General features: G+C 39.4%; 1 protein-coding gene across 3 annotated transcripts in view; it reads left to right on the forward strand.

Moving 5' to 3' along the window:
* The window catches only part of LOC124555814 (protein lap1), a 150,956-nt gene that overhangs the window by 44,483 nt on the left and 84,974 nt on the right, over window positions 1–21,499 (forward strand). For all 3 annotated transcript variants that reach the window (XM_047129881.1, XM_047129882.1, XM_047129883.1), the window contains 3 exons: window positions 5,813–5,962; window positions 11,421–11,556; window positions 16,313–16,602. In XM_047129881.1, the coding sequence (XP_046985837.1) occupies window positions 5,819–5,962; window positions 11,421–11,556; window positions 16,313–16,602 (570 nt within the window). In that variant the 5' untranslated portion in view covers window positions 5,813–5,818. The remainder of the gene's footprint in view (window positions 1–5,812; window positions 5,963–11,420; window positions 11,557–16,312; window positions 16,603–21,499) is intronic.

Here is a 21,499-nt window from a genome sequence, read left to right on the forward strand (position 1 = left end):
TACATCAACACAGAAACATAAGGAATCAATGAAAACCTTTCCAGATAGGATCCAGAGGATCAATGTACAGACATACCAGCTGATGCAAAACACAGAAGTGGTTAGAGTCTTGCCATGGGAAGCTGAGAACAGGCGTCTCTATGTTTTTCTGTGTGGTATCCCCACTGAGATGTTACATGGGATAAGGATGGAAAAGCTCAGAGTGTAGGCTGTGGCTCTTCATGACACAATTAGAGGAGATATTCGTTGCTACAGACCACATGTGGATCACTGTGTTTTTTTCCTGCAGAAGTAATGTGCTGTGAATGTGGATGTGAAGGTCACATACAGAAGCAGTGTCAGCAACCTGAATGCAATAAGTGTGGCCAAGTGGACACACAACAAAGGATTCTGGGAAGTGTAGACAGCAAAAATAATGTCAACAGAAGTAGCCATTAAATGCAAATGGGAATATTTCAACCATTGAAAGGTATTCTGCACAAATAGATGCACGGATGGAATGCTGCTCGTCAGGCTTTGCGAGAGGCAAGGAACATAAATTTCTGGTAGACACAGGAGTGCTCGTCAGTTGTCCATCAGTCTGGACCTTATGGGCAGGAAGAGACTGGTGCCCCCACGTCACAAATTTCTCAGAGTGCGTGATAATAATATACAGTCATTGTGTATGACATTGCTCAGTTTCAGTATCGGAACTAGGGATGTTCTTGAGCATATGAAAGTGTTACAAGGTGTGAATGAGGGGTATTTGGCAATTCTTGGGCTAGATGTTCTTGACAGACATCATGCTAAACTGCAAATACATACGCTAACGATTGGTTCCCATCATAAAATACCAGTAGGTACAGGGAAGTTAATGTGAGTTTCTATTGTTGTTGATTTACCATATGGAGCATTGTGTGTGTGGTAGAGCCATTGAGGAAAAATGAAGAATTAAACAAAATGCATAGTTCTATTTGCAGTAGCACAGTACATGTAAGTAATATTAATAGTGAATTTATGGTTCCTGTAAGCTTCGATATCTTCGACATGGATATGGTTGTTTGCCAAAGGACATAATGATTGCTACTTTTAAAGTTGTTAAATGAAGAAGATATAGGTAGGTCATGTGATGACCAGGACAGCAAGCAAACAATCAGTGCAGCAACGTTACATGAAAAGGTGGGTCACTTGTGAGGCAGTGCTCGGCAGGCAGTGGAAGCTTTGCTACTATGTTTACAGATTTATTTAACACAAATGTCCCTTTACTAGCAACACTGGTTACCCAGTGCCGCTGCAAGTAATGATGGGCCTGTTTACCTTGTGACATAGCAAAGTATCTTGAACCTTAATGGAGGAGTTTATAGAGCAGCAATTGCCAGAAGGTATAAAAACATACAGTAGTAACCCATGGGGCACAAATGTCGTCATCGCGCCGAAAAAAGTCAACAGGTGGTAGCAGGAAGTACATATTCTGTGTAGTTACCACTGCCTGAATGCAAAAACGGTGACAGATCTGTATCCCATCCCCAATATTACAGCAATGTTAGACAATCTAGGACACTGCCAGTACTTTACAACAATTGATCTAAGAATTGGATATCACTAGCTAGAAGTAGTCCCAGAAAATAGATCAAAGACTGATTTTGCAGTCCCATGGGGATATTACCAGTATAAAGGTACACTGTTCAGGCTGACAAATGTGTCAGCCACATTCCAGAGGTTATTAGATGGAGTCTTGTGTGGTTTAAAGCTGAAAACTTGTTGGGTATACTTGGACAGCATCATCATATTCTTGAAGCATACACCATGGCATGTGAAATGTATTTGAAGATGTAGACTGTGATCCACATATCTAACGCTTATCAAAGACAAGTGCCATTTTGCATAAACACAGACAAACTACCTTGCTCATGTGATCAGCACAAAAACTGTTCAAACTGGTCCTCGTCTAACAGAGGTGGCCCAGAACTTCGCATTGCCACAAACCACAAAACAACTGAAGTTATTACTAGGTTTATGCAGTTATTATCACAAAAATTTGTAAATAATTTTGCACAGATTACAGAACTTTCAAATCAGTTGAGGAATGGCATGAAATTCCAGTGGTCAGCAGAATGTCAAAGAATGTATGAAGCACTGAAGGCAGCATTTGTATCTGAACTAGTACTGGTCTTTCTTGCTTTGAGAAGAAATGTATCCTCTCCTGTGACATCAGCAATGGGACAGCTGGTTGTATTTCGAGCCAGAATATGGATGAGTAGGAACATCCAGTAGTGTGTGCAGAGTGTAACGACTCCACTATGGAAAAGGAAATGTTCAGTGTTATATGGAAAAGCATACCCTTTACACTGTTGTATATATGGACGAAAGTGTAAGGTTTTCGTGGACCACACACAATTAAAGTGGTTGTTGTGACTGAAAGATCCATCAACCAGGTTAATGACTTGGGCACTCAAATTCAGTTAACTTGATTATGAGGTGATCTGTAAACCATGTGGAAAACACAAATGTAGGTACACTGAGTAGGAATGTTGCGGTGCTGAAAAAGTGTAATAGAGTGGCAGAGAGAAAAAGCAGCTGATGAAGACTGTCAGGCATTTAGGTCTCAACCACAGTCCGTGATGCATCTGTGGAATGATGAAGTATTGCAACAAGTGCATGGCCGTGTATTGTCAGGTCATGGCGGATGCCGAACAGTAGACTGAAAAGTAGCAGAAAAGTTCTGATGGCGAACAAGAAAACGTGATGTTGAGCAATACATGAAGGACTGTGTGCCTTATGCACAAAGAGCTGATCTTAGTCATCAGACAATCCCTTTGCAAAGAATACCAGAAGAGTTTAAGCCCTTTCAAATGATTGAGCTCAATATGTTAGGACTTTTTAATAGGATACACGCTAGAAATAAATATGTACTGACAATTATAGATTATCCTTCAAGGGTCTTGGCAATGGTAGCAGTTCCTGATTAGCAGATTAATAAGTAGTCCAGCTGGATACTAAAATTGGGGGTGCCTCATACGTTAATTACAGATCAGGGTATGAATTTTTTATCAGACTAGATGAAGCAATTATCATGTACTTCTTATCCAGAAATTATGGACAAGTTCATTCCATCCACAAACTAATAGGAGAATGGAATTTTACAATACCAACTCTATAAAATGTTGATTTATTATGTTAATAGCTACCATACTGACTGAGATACATGTCTACAGTACATAGTTTGTGCATATAACTCTACAGTACGTACTGGTGCTAGTCTGCCACCTTTCAGAGTGGTGTACAGTGGAAAATGCTATCCCCCTTTGATATGATAATTCCTAAATTAAGACTAAACTGCAAATTGCTTAGAAAATTTGTAAGAAGATTTCAGAAAGTAAACCAAGCCACTACTATAGCTTTGGAACTACAGGAACAGGCCACACAATGGATGGGGAAAATTGCCACGGTATTGAGTGGGTCAATGGGTATTTGTCTCACATCTAAGGGAAAAACAAACACAAAAATCTTAAATAAGTCTGTGTCCTCATCAAGTCATTGAGATGACTTCTCCCGTGAATGTTAAAGTGAGATTCTGGGTAAAACGTTTATTGTCTGTGTACATTAGGTTGCAGAATAGCTTGGTAGGTGATACCGAGCGAGGTGGCGCAGTTGTTAGCACACTTGACTCGCATTCGGGAGGATGACGGTTCAACCCCGTCTCCGGCCATCCTGATTTAGGTTTTCCGTGATTTCCCTAAATCGCTTCAGGCAAATGCCGGGATGGTTCCTTTGAAAGGGCACGGCCGATTTCCTTGCCCGTCCTTCCCTCAGCCGAGCTTGCGCTCCGTCTCTAATGACCTCGTTGTCGACGGGACGTTAAACACTAATCTCCTCCTCCTTGGTAGGTGATTCCTTCCTGTCCCCCCGCTGCCGCCAGTGCAGCACATGGCCATGGCTCACTGGCCTGTAGGGTGATGTCATGTCTTGCTAATGTGGCATCAGCACCTCTTCACGGTGTTCACTTACACCCTGCCACTTACCACCCCAGTGAAGAGACAGAATAACTTTGTAAACTGAATATGATAAATAAATGTTCTGGAGATACTTTTGTGTCACTGATGCCTCTGTGTGTAAATTAGACCACTCACCGACAATCCGTGACCAGCCTCCTGGTCACAATGTGATCCTAGTGCCCCGGGTCACAACAGCACACAAGCATGTACATATGCTTGCACTACCTGCAGTAGGGTATTTTGCACTTTCATGTTTAACATCTTGTATCTTACATGTCCTAAATTTTCTGCTAATGAATAGAAGCAGTGATCCAGTAAAAATGACCTTAAGGTTTCATTAAAGAGTGAGAAGGTGAAGTAATTTTTATATTATGTGGAGGACTGTTGTACATTTTTAATGGAAGATTTAAAAACTGATCTCGCTACTGGCTAGTGGTGGAACATTCCATTTTGCCTTGTATCATGTTCATGAACATTGAAGTTTTTATTTACGTATTCTATAGCCAGAATAAAATGGCTAGCATATGGAGAAGAAAGGAACTGTGTGTTTTGATAGAGCTAATTTAGCAGTTTTTGGCACATCCGTTTTCATGAACAGACTGTGATTTCCAAGCCGGATACAGCTTAAAACTGTGGTTGGCGAGCAGTATGGTTGCAAATTGTGATGAGGAGCATGTTGTGTGTGATGCACCATTTCGTTTCTAAGTGTGCATCAACCCCAGTAGAAACCATTTCTGGTATTCTTCACAGAGAGAAACATGTCTCATGTTAGAACAGCTTCTACATTTGCATTTACATCTACATCGATACTCTGCAAGCCACCATACGGTGCTTGACAGAGGGTACCCTGTACCACTTCTAGTTATTTCCTTTCCTATTCCACTTGCAAATAGTAAGGGGGGAATGACTGTATATGTGCCTCTGTAATGGCCCTAGTTTATCGTATCTTATCTTCGTGGTCCGTATGTGCAGTGTATGTCGGCGTCAGTAGAACCTTATCGCAATCAGCTTCAAATGCCAGTTCTCTAAATTTTCTCAATAGTGTTTCTTGAAAAGAACATCGTCTTCTCTCCAGGGATTACCGTTTGAGCTCCTAAAGCATCTCGTAACCGTTACATGTTGTTCGAACTTACTGGAAACAAATCTAGCAGCTTGCCTCTGAATTGCTTTGATGTCTTCCTTCAATTCGACGTGGTACAAATCCCAAACACTCGAGCAGACTCAAGAATAGGTAGCACCAGCATCCTATATGCGGTCCCCTTTACAGGTGAACCACTCTTTCCTCAAATTCTCCCAATAACCTGAAGTCGACCATTTGCCTTCCCTACCACAGTTTTCACATGCTCATTTCATTTCATATTGCTTTGCTACGTTATGCCCGGATATTTAAACAACTTGACTGTGGCGAGCAGGACACTAGTAATACTGTATCCAAATATTACAGGTTAGTTCTTCCTAATCATTTGCATTAACTTACATTTTTCCACATAAAGAGCTAGCTGCCATTCATCACACCAACTAGAAATTTTGTCTAAGTTGCCTTGTTTCTTCATACAGTCACTCAACTTCGACACTTTACAGCACACCACAGCATCATCAGCAAACACATGCTGATTGCTGCCCATCCTGTCTGCCAAATCATTTATGTATATAGAGAACAGCAGCACTCGTATCACTTTCCAGTGTGGTGGCTGTCTATTTAAATTGTGTGTTTAAATTGTCTACTTATCCTCATTCCCGTTTCTCTTTTGACCTACCTTTGAGCCCCATCCATCACCTTTTTATATTAATGCTTTGTAGTGTGCAAATATGTATGTATATACCTTTTTGCTCTACAGTGAACAATGCCCAGCTGGTTCAACTGCTGTAGGCAGCAAGAGGAAGAAGTTAGACGGTTGGATTTCCAGCACTGTGTACTAAATGATGTTCCAGCACAGGTGTTTGCATTTGAAAGGACATTGGAGGAGCTGTATTTGGATTCTAATAGGGTAAGTACAATTTGCAGGGCAAGTCTAAGGAGAAATGAGGGAATTTAGTCAATTTTGGAAATAATGTCTCAAGAATAAATTATGAATTGAGAGAAGAAACATCCCATCCCAACTACCGTAGCCACTATGGGCCACATTACCCAAACTGATCACACACAACACAAGAAAGGATGAATAGTGTAATGCCCAAAATATACATTTTCAGATAAGCGAGTGTGCCTAAAACCCAAAGGAAATTATTAATTATACAAGAAAATTTTTTCTGTCTCTTCATCAGTTAATACAAATGACTCGGACACAATAGATGGGGACAGCAATATGGAGACCAGTACAAAATGTTCCAATACCAAATCACTACCTTACCCTCTCTGACTATGATGACAACAATTAGAAATTTTAAAGAAATATGAAGTGGCTTAATAACTCAGGATATTTTACCTTCAAAAAATGAAACTGACCTGACAACACCAAAAGTTATCTTGAGGACCTGAGATTCTTCAAACAGCTTTTAGAATGCTCTCTCAGAAAAATGGCCACGAACAAAAGCATGAAATTTTTATAAACTGAAGGCTTTCATGTCCAGTTATCTGGTAAATCTTTTGGGTTGTATGGCCATGTTCCAAGAAACATTTTGGTCCCTGACATTTTGTCCATATCTGCGCTGGACTTTTATGGAGGTGCCTCTGGCGATGGTGAGTCTTGCCAACACAGTGTTTATGTCACCAACTCGTCAGTTGGCAAGACAGCGTCATGAGGATCACCTACAATGATGTCCAGCGCAGCTCTGGATGAAACATCAGGGACTGAGGTTCCTTTAACCACATCCATACAAGCTGGAAGACTCACTAACTACGAGATATTCACTTCCTTTTCACTTTCTTGAAAAGAGAGAAAATCTGTGAACTACATCCAGTGAAGCCATTAAAAGTAGTTACCAAGGGACTTCTTACAGACATGTCTCCTGAAGTAATACAGAAATGTCTTGTGGCTTTGGATAATACAGGGGCAGCTAAGTGTTTTTACAATCTACACAGTTGACTCCATCTTTAAGTGATAGTGAATCCTGTAGAACCACTAAAGGCGTAACACAGTGTCATAATTGCCAGCTATGTTTCCTCAAAGCCAAGAACTGAAACTTTCACTCCAAATGTGTCAAATAAGGACAGGACCATAATTCAATTGACTGAAGATCAAGCAAGCTTATTCTAGTTGCAAGGTCCATCACAAAACAAAGTACACAAAATGTCCAACATACTTAGAAGTTCTTTATAAGGACAAGGAAAGAAGAAATAAACCATTTACAAATCACGACAGGATGGGCTAATATCGCAAGCTCGTGCAGCTTCATCTGACCGGAAGCAGTTTCCTGTGCTGCCTAGGGGAGACTCGTTGCTTCTAGATTTTACACTCTATGCCACAACCAACCAATCTGCTGCAGCTCTATCACAGTAATGTCAGCATTCTGTTAGCAACGAACAAAGATTTCTTCAGAGGAATCACATCTTCACAGACAAACAATGATTCATATTTCTGTGCTACCTACAAGCATAGTGCCTGATGTTCAATTAATTGTAGGCATAATTTCCAAATGCAATATTCCAAAGTTCTCTCTACTATTCTGGAAACATCAGCCCAACTCCAACAAACCACTAACCTCTTCATTTAAATTACCATCTTTTTTACTGCAGCCTAAAACTTCCTCAGTGGTACAGACAAATAGACCAATACCTACAATGAACTCTTAATGTCAATGACATTCTTAACCAACGCTTAGAAGTTGAGAAATTCCTTGATACTCAATACTCATCATGTGTGCACTGATCTCATAAATGAAACTCATCTTCACACCGATCAGAGATTCTAGTTAGAAACTATGTTGCCTATGATAGAGAGACTTAAAAAAAAAACAGGGTAGCCCATGGAGAAGTACTAGAATCAAACCTCATAACAACAGAAGCAACAGCATGTGAGATGTGCGTTAAAGATAAACAAATTATCCTGGTTGCTGCTGCTTATAATTCTGCAACAGGGCTACAGCTTCTAAATAATGACCTAGAGGCATTCACTAACTCTGGAAAGACCATTATAGATAAAACTGTAGCTCTAAACATGTCTGGCACTGCAGAGCAACCAGTAGAAAATGCAAAATTCTTCATATTTCCAGTGAAGACTCTAGAAATACTACAATCATTGCACCAAATGTTTCCAATAACTTTTATAATAACCATTTACTTTAACCCTACTTCTGGACATTTTCTCACTTACAACATCCTGTGCCTAAACTGAGCTATCAGTTACAAATGATACAGAATTTGAGCACAATCATGTTATTCTTACTCTGGGGGGGGGGGGGGGGGGGGGGGGGGACCCATCTCACCACAATGTTTGCAGAGCAGTGTTGTAGTCACCTCAAAAATGATCCAACATTCCAGCTGAAAAAAGACATTAGAGGCAGTGCTGGCAAAACTCCCCAGATACAGTGGACCAACAAAGAATGAATAAATTATGCAGACACATTAGAAATCACCTTCAACAGTCATGAGACTTACAACTTTTTGAAGAGGAACAACATCCTGGGACATTTTGGCAAACCAGAAAAGCTAGGAAGCAGCAAGAATACAAAAGATCTTCATAGATGAAAAGGGGAAGTTAATAACTTGCAGGATAGCCTGAAGCTGTTGCTGATTTCCTTTTACTCCATCTCCCTCCCTCCCCTCAATAACAATGCAGAAAGTGACAATCATGAGGACACTACAATCAGAAAAGTTTTAAGAGCTTTTAGTGTTCATATATCATATCATTTCTGCAATTTAAGCCAAAAACTGTAGGCATGTCAAAGCCTTGGGTGACAATAAGGCCCCAGGAACTGACAATAACAACCCGTTAAAACTGAATCATCTACCTCCAAACAGTGTTGTTTTTCTCACCAACATCTACACATCATATCTTCTTCAATTTTACTTCTCTAAATCTTGTAAACTAGCTTGATTTGTAATGTCACTGAAACCAGGAAAGGAGCAGCTATTTCCACACAATTGTAGACTTGTTTCTCTGTTAAACTATTTTGGTAAAATATTCAATTAATTGTTCTAAAATTTCTGCAAGAATTGATAAATTCCAGACAAATCATCTTCCTACATAGCTTGGATCCTGCGAAAAGCACAGCTCTATTCATCCAGCAATGAGATTCCTGTAATACATCATCACAGCCTCTTAAATAAATAAAAAATTAAAAAAACACTTGTGCTTTATTCTTGGATATTGAAGGGGAAAAGAAAACATTTGATTAAATTTGTCACAGTTGACTAATTTTCAAATTGCCTCAGTACTATTGCCTACCGCATTTATTCAAAATTCTCTCTTAATTTCTTTTAAATGGGTAGTTTTAAGTACCCATTCAAAAATCAAATACTTAGCCAAGACAAATGAAGCTGACATACCTTAAGGTTCATTTACAGTCCCAACCCTGTATACCATCTATACTGGTGACAGATCACAACAACGAAGAGGTTGGAGATGACACAATTACTTACAGAGGCAGCTTGAACCTCAAATACATTGCCTGCAACTAGCAACAACATCTGGAACAAAACCACAGTATGTATCAGTAAAACACAAGCAATTATCTTTACTATTAAAAGAATAAATCAAGGGCATTGGAGTTGTTACAGATGGAAGAGTTCTACCAGTGTTAAATTCCTAAACCTCAGTAATGACTCTGAACTTTCATCAAAAATGCATCAAATAAAGTTAATGCACTTAATATTAGTAATATACTGAGAATTATTACTAAATTTCATCTTGTTATGACTAACACATGTCTGATATTGCAGACACCAATTTGAAGACTGTGGAAGTCATACAGAATAATTTTTTACATGTCACCACTGATGCTGCCTATTAGCTACCTAACACTATATACAGGAATCCACATCCTTAAAATTCATGAAATCATCCACTAAGACCAAAAAGTTTCCAATCAAAGATACGAATTTCCTAAAGTGATTCTTACTTGCCAAATCAGCAGATTGCCTTTAAATCCTACAGAAACACAATAAAATAACACTTATCATGAAATACGACCTCATTTTTGTAACCTCTCCAGCTCAGCCATGCTGTCCTGTTCCAATAATCTTAGTGGGTCTTGAACCTGTCATATTGTTCCGTTGGTTGGTAGTGAGTCTCTTTAGGACATATAGGATACATCTCAATAGTAAGTGCTAATTGGCTGATAAAAAAGGTCATATTATGAAGTCCATACTCATAATGTTTGCTCATTTTTCTTCTTAGTCACTGTTACCCTTGATGCAGTGTTGACACCATAGGATAAACTTTTTTAAACTTGTTGCATGGAACTCTGCTGCCTATGGTTTCAGACAGCCAAGAATTGCACTTTTCAGGACTTAAAGGTGGTGATCATTGTGTGCAAGATTAGTGCTATGAGGTAGGAAGAGGTAAGTGGATTTGAACTGTTCCCACAGGAAATTTTGACTAATCTGAAAAGTATGGACACAGTGTATAACTGTACATTGTCATGAATGAATCTTAACAGTTCCATTCCTCTGCTTTCTGTATTGCCATATCTGAATAGCCCATTTTGGTTTTGAAGATATTTGTCACAACAGTTTACATGTTGTTGGTGTTATGGTATCCACCACAAACACAATGCTTGGTCATGAAAGAATGACATTTTGTTGCTTTTCACTTTTACATGTAGCTGTAGTTGCTTTCCACATGGTTTGAGCTGCAGCCCCAGCACAATAGTGTAGTGTAGTGTAGAGAGAGAGAGAGAGAGAGAGAGAGAGAGAGAGAGAGAGAGAGAGAGAGAGTGTGTGTGTGTTATAGCTCTGAAGAATGCTTCAGAGGAGGCTTCGTGTGTGTGTGTGTGTGTGTGTGTGTGTGTGTGTGTGTGTGTGTGTGTGTTATAGCTCTGAAGAAGGCTTCAGAGGAGGCTTCTTCCTAAAGCCTATCAGTGAATCAGTGACAACTGTTTCAGGAGTTATTGCTTTTACTCTGTAAATTATTGAATTAAAGAAAGCGGGTAGTTTGAGGTTTTATTTATTAAATTGTGATAGGTCATTTGTGCATGACTGCAGTTTTATTGCTGACAGAGAAGAGATATTCTGATACAGGAGGAGGGGAATTACCATGCAATGTTGTTGTTGCTGGTGGGAACTGAACTGTATGCACTGCTGAAAATTTTATGGTGCAGTTCTGTTCCAGTCCCATACTGCTATCCAAGTCTGTGATATTGATGGAGAGCCTTGACAGGTATATATTTCTTTCAGAGGGATTGGGAAATTGTTCAAGAATGATAGCATTTCTGCTGAACTTTTTCGGTAAATACGTTGTGTAGGCTATCAGCTTGTGAATTTTGCCTTATATTTGCTGGCCATTGATTACTCCACCTTAAAAATTTCTGAGACTGTTTGTCATATTTCTCATTGTCTCCTTACAGATTTGTGACCTTCCGAGACCATTGTTTCATTGCCATGGGTTGAAAGTGTTATCCCTCAGTGACAATGAAGTACAAGGATTACCACCTGCAATAGCTTCCCTAATTAACCTTCAGTACCTGGACATCAGTAGAAATGGTAAGTATAGTGTTTAATATCGCTTAGTAATAGAAAAATCTGGGCAATTGCAAATAGGACTCGCTCTCTTATGTTCTGTACAAACTTAATGTATATTTGTGTTTGAAGAAAAGTTGGCGTTTAATGTTGTTACCAAAATTCTCGAGAAGTATGTGACTGATTTACTTCAGATTTTTGCACAATACTCTAATAAATGTTTGGATGGACATAGGCTACAATTTGTTATAATATATGGCATACAAATATATATTTAAAATGTACAAACACAAGTTGATATTTAATATTGTTGCCAAAAATCTCAAAAAGTTCTTGACTGATTTACTTCAGAGTTTTAAATGGAAAGAAAATGCTGTACTGTGATAATGTGCAGTGCCGTTTCTATGACAGCAGGACATTTAAACCATTAGTCAAATTGTTTCTCCACATACAGTGTGAGTCAGGAGGAAAGGTACATGTTTTGACGGATGATAGCATTAGTGATTCTGAACAAAAAACTTGATGTGGATATATGCCCTATGCCAAATGTTTTCCAAAATACATCACATTTTATGTACATTTCTGTTTATTTTCTGTATTATTCATTGTCATTGTTTACAATGTACCACAGTAATATAGAGGCAGTTGAGACGAACATTTTGATACGGGACGCTTGTGGTCTATCAAGTCAGAAAACTACCTCAAACTGACCAACAAAAAGTACCTAAGCTACAGCGCAAGCGCTTCGCATGAGATTTTCAATATTCTCGCGATCTCTCCACACAGACTGGTAGTCTAGACAAAAAATAAACAGGAAATTGTTTGGGGCAAATTTAATTTAGTTTAATTGTGTACTGAGACACGTTTTCGTTGGAGTGTGTGGTTTTTGAGTTACTAAAGAAAAACGTACAGAAATGATATTAAACATATTCTATCTCGGAAACCATTCGCGATAGGGCATATGTCCATTTGAAGTTTTTTGTTCAGAATCACTAATACTATCACATTTCAAAGCATGTACCTTTCCTCCTGACTTACCTTATATATTCTTCATCCTTATGCAGTATTATGAGAAGGAAAGTTGCTACTCGCCATGTAGTGGAGATGCTGAGTTGCAGATAGGCACAACAAAAAGACTTACAATTAAAGCTTTCAGCGAATGGCCTTTGTCAACAATAGACATGCACAATTCCCCCCCCCCCCCCCCCCACCTCTTCCTCCTCCTCCTCCTCCTCCTCCTCTCTCTCTCTCTCTCTCTCTCTCTCTCTCTCTCTCTCTCAAACAACTTTTCTAATCAACAGGGGCTCATAACTTTTAAGGTATGCATTTTAAAGCACATGTTGTTTTGGTCTATTCTACCGCTTCCCAAAATATGGAAAGCAAAGAGCTTGCAGTAGAAGAGATTTGTTTAACAGTATTGAAGATCAAGAATTGGCCATAGGTCTTAAGGTATGCGTGTTAGAGTCCATGTTTACTTGACTTTTTTGTTTCGAATGATCATTCCTGCCATATCTCTGAATATTGACAATCACTTCTGAAACATACTGTATATAATTTTAAACAAAAATTGTATTAACAGCTGTGTGCTGTTTTGTTTTCTTCATTGCTGTTGGTTTCAACAGAAAACATGAAAGTTGTATGTATGACTTATTGCCTTATGATTAGAATACTACTACAGAATCTGTGTCATGTGAAAATTTGTAATCCTACCCATTTGTAGGTTAAAACTGTGTGGAATACTGTTATTTGAAGCTGCTATCCTCGGAGATCCAGAGTAGATCTCTTGCACCCCATATACCAATCATACCAACTGATTTACCCAATTATTTTTGGCAACTTCTGTGCCAACTCAAACTTTAATTGACTATTACAATAAACAAGGCTTAAGGTCAGCAAGAGGGGGGAAGCAGAGATGTACAGAGACAGGTGGGGGGGGGGGGGGATGGACATACAGAGGGGGCAGGAGGAAAGAGGAGTCGAGAGAGTAGGGGGAGGAGGGGGTGGAGAGAGAGAATGGGAGGTGGTGGTGATGGACTGGGGGGGGGGGGGGTGTATCAGGAGATCAGGATGCAAGGACATCCACCCAATTCCCATGCATCTTTAGGAATTGCGAAGCATTCTTGAACCCGCAAATTATGTATATAGACAATTAATAGTAATTTTCTGTGGCTCAGTGGCCTGCTGCAGATCCTTCTATTGGACACCAACTCAGTGACTTGTGTGTCCTTAACCGACCTCAGTTACCTAAATGGGGAAAAGGGGACCTATTGTTTAAAGTGGAAACTAAACCACATGTTGTTTCTGGCAACTACTCACATCATAATGAGGTGAAGGGTAGGTTAAAATGAACACAGAAAAATCTGTCATCCGACCGAGATTTGGTCCCTTAACCTCTCAGTTTCCAGGCACACACTTCACCACTAGATAATCAGGCTTGACATGTATATATTTGATTGGTGCATAGGTTCATAGCATTTTTCTTTTGCATGGTGGTACTCCAGTTGCTGTGGGTTTATTTATCAATTATTATTTTCAGAATGAGATTTTCACTGTGCAGCGGAGTGTGCGCTGATATGAAACTTCCTGGCAGATTAAAACTGTGTGCCGGACCGAGACTCGAGCTCGGGATCTTTGCCTTTTGCAGGCAAGTGGTCTAACATGTGAGCTACCCAAGTATGACCCACGCCCCATCCTCGCAGCTCACAGTTTGAATCTGGCAGTAAGTTCCATATCAGCGCATACTCCACTGCAGAGTGAAAATCTCATTCTGGAAACATCCCCCAAGCTTGGCTAAGCCATGTCTCCGCAATATCTTTTCTTTCAGGAGTGCTAGTTCTGCAAGGTTTGCAGGAGAGCTTATGTAAAGTTTGGAAGGTAGGAGTCAATGTACTGGCAAAAGTGAAGCTGTGAGGACGGGACGTGAGTCTTGCTTGGGTAGCTCAGATGTTAGAGCACTTGCCCGCGAAAGACAAAGGTCCCAAGTTCGAGTCTCGGTCCGGCACACAGTTTTAATCTGCCAGGAAGTTTCAATTGTTATTTTGTATTTGTAGTTAACTGTTGCTATTTGAGTTTACATATTGTCATATGGAGATTGTGAGCAGAGCTGTGGACACTAGAAAATGGAGTTCCAAGTGGAGAAATCAATACATTTCTGACATATTCTTCTGCTCGAGTTCAATAGAGGGGCGACAGTAGTGGAGACAGCTAGAAACATTTACATCTTGTATGGGGGAGAATGCCATTGGACAGAGCATGACAATAAAATAGTTTTCTTGTTTTAAGAAAATAGTTTTCTTGTTTTAAGAAGGATCGTTTTGACATTAGTGACTCTCCACTTGCAGGAATACCTTCAGGTTTGATAAATATTGTTTAAATGGATTAGTCCACAATGATCCATGTCAGTGTTCTCAAGAACTGGCAGATGTAAATAACTGTGATCTTACCACTGCTGTGCAACTGTTACACACATTGGGTAAGGTCCAAAAGTTGGGCATATGGATACCATGCACTCTAAGCCAAAATCACAAAAATCAGCATCTCTGCTTGATTGTCGTCAATTGGCTTGTGAATGTGACCATTCCCATCCTGTATCATTACTGGTGATGAGAAATGATGTCTTTATGCTAACATAAGGAAAAGAAAGGAATGGTTGAACCCAAACAAAATGACAACTTCCCACAAAAAGACCCTCGTGCATCCACAAAAGATAATGTTATTCATCTGATGGAACAGTGACGGTGTGGTGTGCTATGAATTGCTTGCCCAAGGTGTAACCATCACTGCTGACATTTATTCTCAACAACTGAGATGTCTTGCAGACACAGTCGAAGAACAGTGACCAGGAAGACAACATGAAGTGATGCTACTCCACAATAACGCCCACCTGCATTCTGCGGCACTGACAAAAACAACTACACAGGAGTCTGATTGGGAAGTCATTCCACACCCACGTTATTCACCTGTTCTTGCACCCTCAGATATTTCAACTTTTTCATTCTTATCAAACAACCTTCAAGGAACTTCCTTTCCAAATGAAAATGTGCTCTGAATGTGGCTCGATGAGTTCTTTGCCTCAAAACCACATGATTCCTACAGTCACGGAATTGAAAAGTTACCCCAACATTGGCAGACTGTTGTAAATAGTGAAGGATAATCTCTGTTGTGTTTATTAAACTTACAGAATGATGCTACGAACTCGTGCACCAACCCAGTAGATAGCTCATCTATAGGTTTTGATGAATGATTTTGAGAGTTTCAAAATATGTGACATACATGGCCATATCTTTTGATTGCATTGACTTAGAAGCATAATTTTTTTACACCACCAAGGAACTGTAGACCTTATATCCAACATAAATTTCAACTTGAGACCTCCATACACATTTGTGAGAAAAAGGTCTCTTATAAAATTGACAGACGGACGGACGGACAGACAACAAAGTGATCCTATAAGGGTTGTGTTTGTACCAGTTGAGGTACAGAACTTAAAAAATATGCTCAATATTGTCTGTAAGCTGCTTACGACTATAAATGCTTTTCATCACATTTGTATTTAACTAAAGTGACTCTTTTGTTTCTTTCTCACATTTATTGTTGCCCGCAACATACAGTTATCACTAAATGAAGATTTTTCCCTATAAAACTTCCCGTAATCTTACGTTTGTATTTGACACTAGACAACCAGTTCATTGCTGTTTAAAAGTTTCATAGAAGTTGTAAAACAGATCAGTGTCCTCAAACTACAGAAATTAATAACTGATTTATTGTCTCTCTTTTTCAGCTCTTGGAGATATTCCAGATAACATAAAGGGATGCAAACATCTCAAGTATGTTGATGTTAGTGTCAATCCTCTAGAAAAGTTACCAGAAGGCTTCACACAGCTTATTGCACTAGAAGAATTGTACCTGAATGATACATATCTTGAGTATCTGCCAGCCAATTTTGGGCGCTTAATGAGACTGAGGATATTAGAATTGAGAGAAAACAATCTGAATACCCTTCCAAAATCAATTGTTCGTTTAAGATTCTTACAGAGACTGGACTTAGGTCAGAATGATTTTTCAGATGTTGTAAGTATCTTATTTGTATTATTCAATAAGTTTCTACTTCTGGTCTTAGATATTGTTAATTGTGGAGTTTTTTTCATTAAATGAAAATGTTTTACTTGCTTTCTAACCTATATGGTTATGTATAGAATTTCATCTTTGTTATAAAATGGAACTTATTTGAATATTCAAATAACTTATAATTTTCAGACTTATATGCAGTATGATTTACAAGACATACATAAAATCCAAACTGACTACTGATGCTGAGCATGATTGTCATGAAGGAATGGAAGAAGACAGAGGACCAGGAAAGGAGAATTAGAGTATGGAAACTGAAGGAAAAGGGAGTCAAAGAAGAGTATCAGGAGATTATAAGGGAGGAGGATGAACCAAAAGCAGGAGAAAAAGAATGGGGACAATTTAAAAGTGTTGTGGTAGAAGCTGCAGTAGCTGTATGTGGAAGGAGACACCATGGTGGAATGAGAGAGTCAAGGAGGTAGTGGGAAGGAAGAACAAGGCTTGTAGACTGTGGTTCTGAGAAAGGACTGAATTAGCAAGAGAGCAGTATAAGAAAAAGAACAAAGAGGCAAATAAGACAGTGGCTAAGGAGAGAAGAAATTGGTTGGAAGAATGGACAATGATGATGAAGGTAAATAGCAGAGGGAATAAGAAGTACTATATGGAATGGTCAAAAGTAAGAGGTGGTTTGAGAGAGTATGGAACAATGATAGATAGAAATGGGAATGAGGTTAATAACAAAGAGAGAATGAAGACAATGTGGAAGTAGTACTTTGAGCATTTACTAAATCCAGATGAACTTTGAGGTGAGGATAATAGACTAAATAAGGTGGTAGAAGAAGTAAACTTTTCCGGGGAGGGGGGGGGGGGGTTTGTAGAGTGTAATGACCTGACATGGAAAAAAGTGGAAATAACACTGGACACAAGATGAAAGGTGGAAGGGCACCAGGTATGGACGAAGTAAGAGTCAAAATAGTGAAGGCAGTAGGGGAGGTTGGGAAACAGTGGCTGTATTGTGTGATGAGAAGAATAATGAAGAAGACTGTAAGAGGATACTGATTGCCTCCATATTCAAGAAAGGGAGTAGGAAGGATTGTAGAAACTACAGGAGAGTCACACTGATACCACTCTGTGCCATGGTGTATGAAAAGATCCTGGTGAGCAGAATCTGATAAAGGATCAAGAACAAATTTAGAGAGGAACAGTGTGACTTCAGACCTAGGAGGTCAACTGTTGACTACATATCTGCAGTTTAACAGCTCCAGGAGCCCCACTATGAATTTGGCAAAGACTTCATGATGGCCTTGCTCAATATAAAAAAGGCATTTGAGTGTGTATGTAGAAGAAAGATCTGGGGAGCACTAGAAAAGAAGGGAGTGGAAAAAGAGACAACAAGTAGAGTGGATGAGATGTACTGTGGAAGTCTGAGTTGAGTGAAAGTGAGAATTGAAAGGACGGATTGGTTCCAGCAAACAAGTGGTGTGAAATAGGGCAGTGCATTGTCACCTCAAGATGGCTTAAAGGCTGAAGAAGACAAGATGAAAGCAGTGGTGTTCACGGATGACTTGATGATACGGGGAAACAGGGAGGAGGAGCTTCTGTAACAGCTGGATGTTTGGGAAGAAACTGTGAGGCAGTGTGGGATGAAATTTAATGTAAGGAAATATGAGATCCTGGTTACAACTAGAAAGTATGATAGACCAACTAGCTGAATTGAAGAAGATGGAAAATGTCAAGTACTTGAGAAGTGTGATAGAGGAAAATGGAAGAAATGAGAAAGAGATCAGTAAATGTGGCAGACAGGCAGAAGCATTTCTGTGAAGTATTAGGAGCCTGTTTAGAAACAAAGACAACCCACAATAAAGAAAAGTATATAAAAGTTACTACATCCCGGTATTAATTTATGCATCTGAAATATGGGTAATGGAGAAAAGAGTAAGCATGTGAAATGAAGTTCCTCAGAAGTAGGAAAGGGGTAATGAGGAGAGATAGGAGGAGGAACGAAAGGGTAAGGGAAATAGTGAAAGAGAATAGGAACACTTGCAGAGCAGGACTAAAACATCTAGGCTAAGATGGTATGGGCAGTTAAAGAGAATGGAGAACAAGAGGATTCCAAAGAAGATACCCGAAATGGAGATATAAAGGAAACAACCAAGAGGAAGACCAAGGGATAGTGGCTGAAAGGTGTGGAGGAGTGTGCTGAAAAAGAGAGACAAGGACTGGACCAGAGTGAACACAGAAAGACGCTCAGAAAACGGGACTAGATGGCGAGGCTTATGGACCAAGCCTGGGGCTGGAAACTGTTTGAGATTATGATAACATAAAATCTATGAAGATTGCAAATGAAAGTGCAAACAACTTCAACTTTTGAGATTAACTGACTTCTAAATTTTTCTAGCAAGTCCATGCAATTCTCTCATTATATGACAGGCAATTACATAAGATATATTTTGCGTTAAAGCTTCAGAAGAGGCTCATGCGTCCATATCCTACAATTTGGTTCTTTGTTAGTAATTAAAAACTTCTGTTAGGCAAGAATAAATAAAATTACCGTCTTCAGATGACTGAATGTGTTAAGTTTCATCTTCTTTTTTTTTTGGGGGGGGGGGGTTATTGATGTGAGATTGATATAAAGGAGGAGTTAAATTTGACAATGTTTTCTTCCCCTTCACTTTCGATGGTTAAGCAGTAGGCCATTGAATTTAAACTTCATCATGCATCCATTGAAGATGATGAGCCCACAAACGTCCAAAAACTCTCACAAACAAGTTTGTAGCAAAAATTCACATTGCTACACTCAGTGATTTTGATTGAAGGTACACAAACCTAATAACATTGCAGAGTCCTCAACAGACCATATCCAGAATGATTTTACTTTTAAGTTCTGGGTATATCAAAACTTCCTGTTTAATGTGTGCATTGTCTGTTAACTGTAGGCTTAAAAATCATCACCACCACCATCAACCATTGTTGTTGTTATGGTCTTAAGTCCTGAGACTGGTTTGATGCAGCTTTCCATGCTACTCTATCCTGTGCAAGCTTCTTCATCTCCCAGTACCTACTGCAGCCTACATCATTCTGAATCTGCTTAGTGTATTCACCTCTTGGTCTCCCTCTACGATTTTTACCCTCCACGCTGCACTCCAATACTAAATTGGTGATCCCTTGATGCCTCAGAATGTGTCCTACCAACCGATCCCTTCTTCTAGCCAAGTTGTGCCACTAACTCCTCTTCTCTCCAATCCTTTTCAATACCTCCTCATTAGTTATGTGATCTACCCATCTAATCTTCAGCATTCTTCTGTAGTACCACATTTTGAAAGCTTCTATTCTCTTCTTGTCCAAACTATTTTTTTTCGTCCATGTTTCACTTCCATACATGGCTACGCTCCATACAAATACTTTCAGAAACGACTTCCTGACATCTAAATCTATACTCGGTGTTAACAAATTTTTCTTCTTCAGAAACACTTTCCTTGCCATTGCCAGTCTACATTTTATATCCTCTCTACTTCGACCATCATCAGTTATTTTGCTCCCCAAATAACAAAACTCCCTTACTACTTTAAGTGTCTCATTTCCTAATCTAAAACCTTCAGCATCACCCAACTTAATTCGACTACATTCCATTATCCTCGTTTTGCTTTTGTTGATGTTCATCTTATATCCTCCTTTCAAGACACTGTCCATTCCGTTCAACTGCTCTTCCAAGTCCTTTGCTGTCTCTGACAGAATTACAATGTCATCGGCGAACCTCAAAGTTTTATTTCTTCTCCATGGATTTTAATACCTACTCTGAACTTTTCTTTTGTTTTGTTTATTACTTGCTCAATATACAGATTGAATAACATCGGGGATAGGCTACAACCCTGTCTCACTCCCTTCCCAACCACTGCTTCCCTTTCATACCCCTCGACTGTTATAACTGCCATCTGCTTTCTGTACAAATTGTAAATAGCCTTTCGCTCCCTGTATTTTACCCCTGCCACCTTCAGAATTTGAAAGAGAGCATTCCTGTCAACATTGGCAGAAGCTTTCTCTAAGTCTACAAATGCTAGATACATAGGTTTGCCTTTCCTTAAGCTTTCTTCTAAGATAAGTCGTAGGGTCAGTATTGCCTCATGTGTTCCAACATTTCTACGGAATCCAAACTGATCTTCCCCGAGGTCGGCTTCTACCAGTTTTTCAATTCGTCTGTAAGGAATTCACGTTAGTATTTTGCAGCTGTGACTTATTAAACTGATAGTTCGGTAATTTTCACATCTGTCAACACCTGCTTTCTTTGGGATTGGAATTATTATATACTTCTTGAAGTCTGAGGGTATTTCGCCTGTCTCATACATCTTGCTCACCAGGTGGTATAGTTTTGTCAGGGCTGGCTCTCCCAAGGCTGTCAGTAGTTCTTATGGAATGTTGTCTACTCTGGAGGCCTTGTTTTGACTCAGGTCTTTCAGTGCTCTGTCAAACTCTTTATGCAGTATCGTATCTCCCATTTCATCTTCATCTACCTCCTCTTCCATTTCCATAATATTGTCCTTAAGTACGTCACCCTTGTGTAGACCCTCTATATACTCCTTCCACCTTTCTGCTTTCCCTTCTTTGCTTAGAATTGGGTTTCCATCAAAGCTCTTGATATTCATGCAAGTGGTTCTCATTTCTCCAAAGGTCTCTTTAATTTTCCTGTAAGCAGTATCTATCTTACCCCTAGTGAGATAACCCTCTACATCCTTACATTTGTCCTCTAGCCATCCCTGCTTATCCATTTTGCACTTCCTGTTGATCTCATTTTTGAGACGTTTGTATTCCTTTTTGCCTGCTTCATTTACTGCATTTTTATATTTTCTCCTTTCATCAATTAAATTCAATACTTCTTCTGTTACCCAATGATTTCTACTAGCCC

Source organism: Schistocerca americana, chromosome X, assembly GCF_021461395.2.
Source record: "Schistocerca americana isolate TAMUIC-IGC-003095 chromosome X, iqSchAmer2.1, whole genome shotgun sequence".
In the NCBI taxonomy this organism is placed as follows: Eukaryota; Metazoa; Arthropoda; class Insecta; order Orthoptera; family Acrididae; genus Schistocerca; species Schistocerca americana.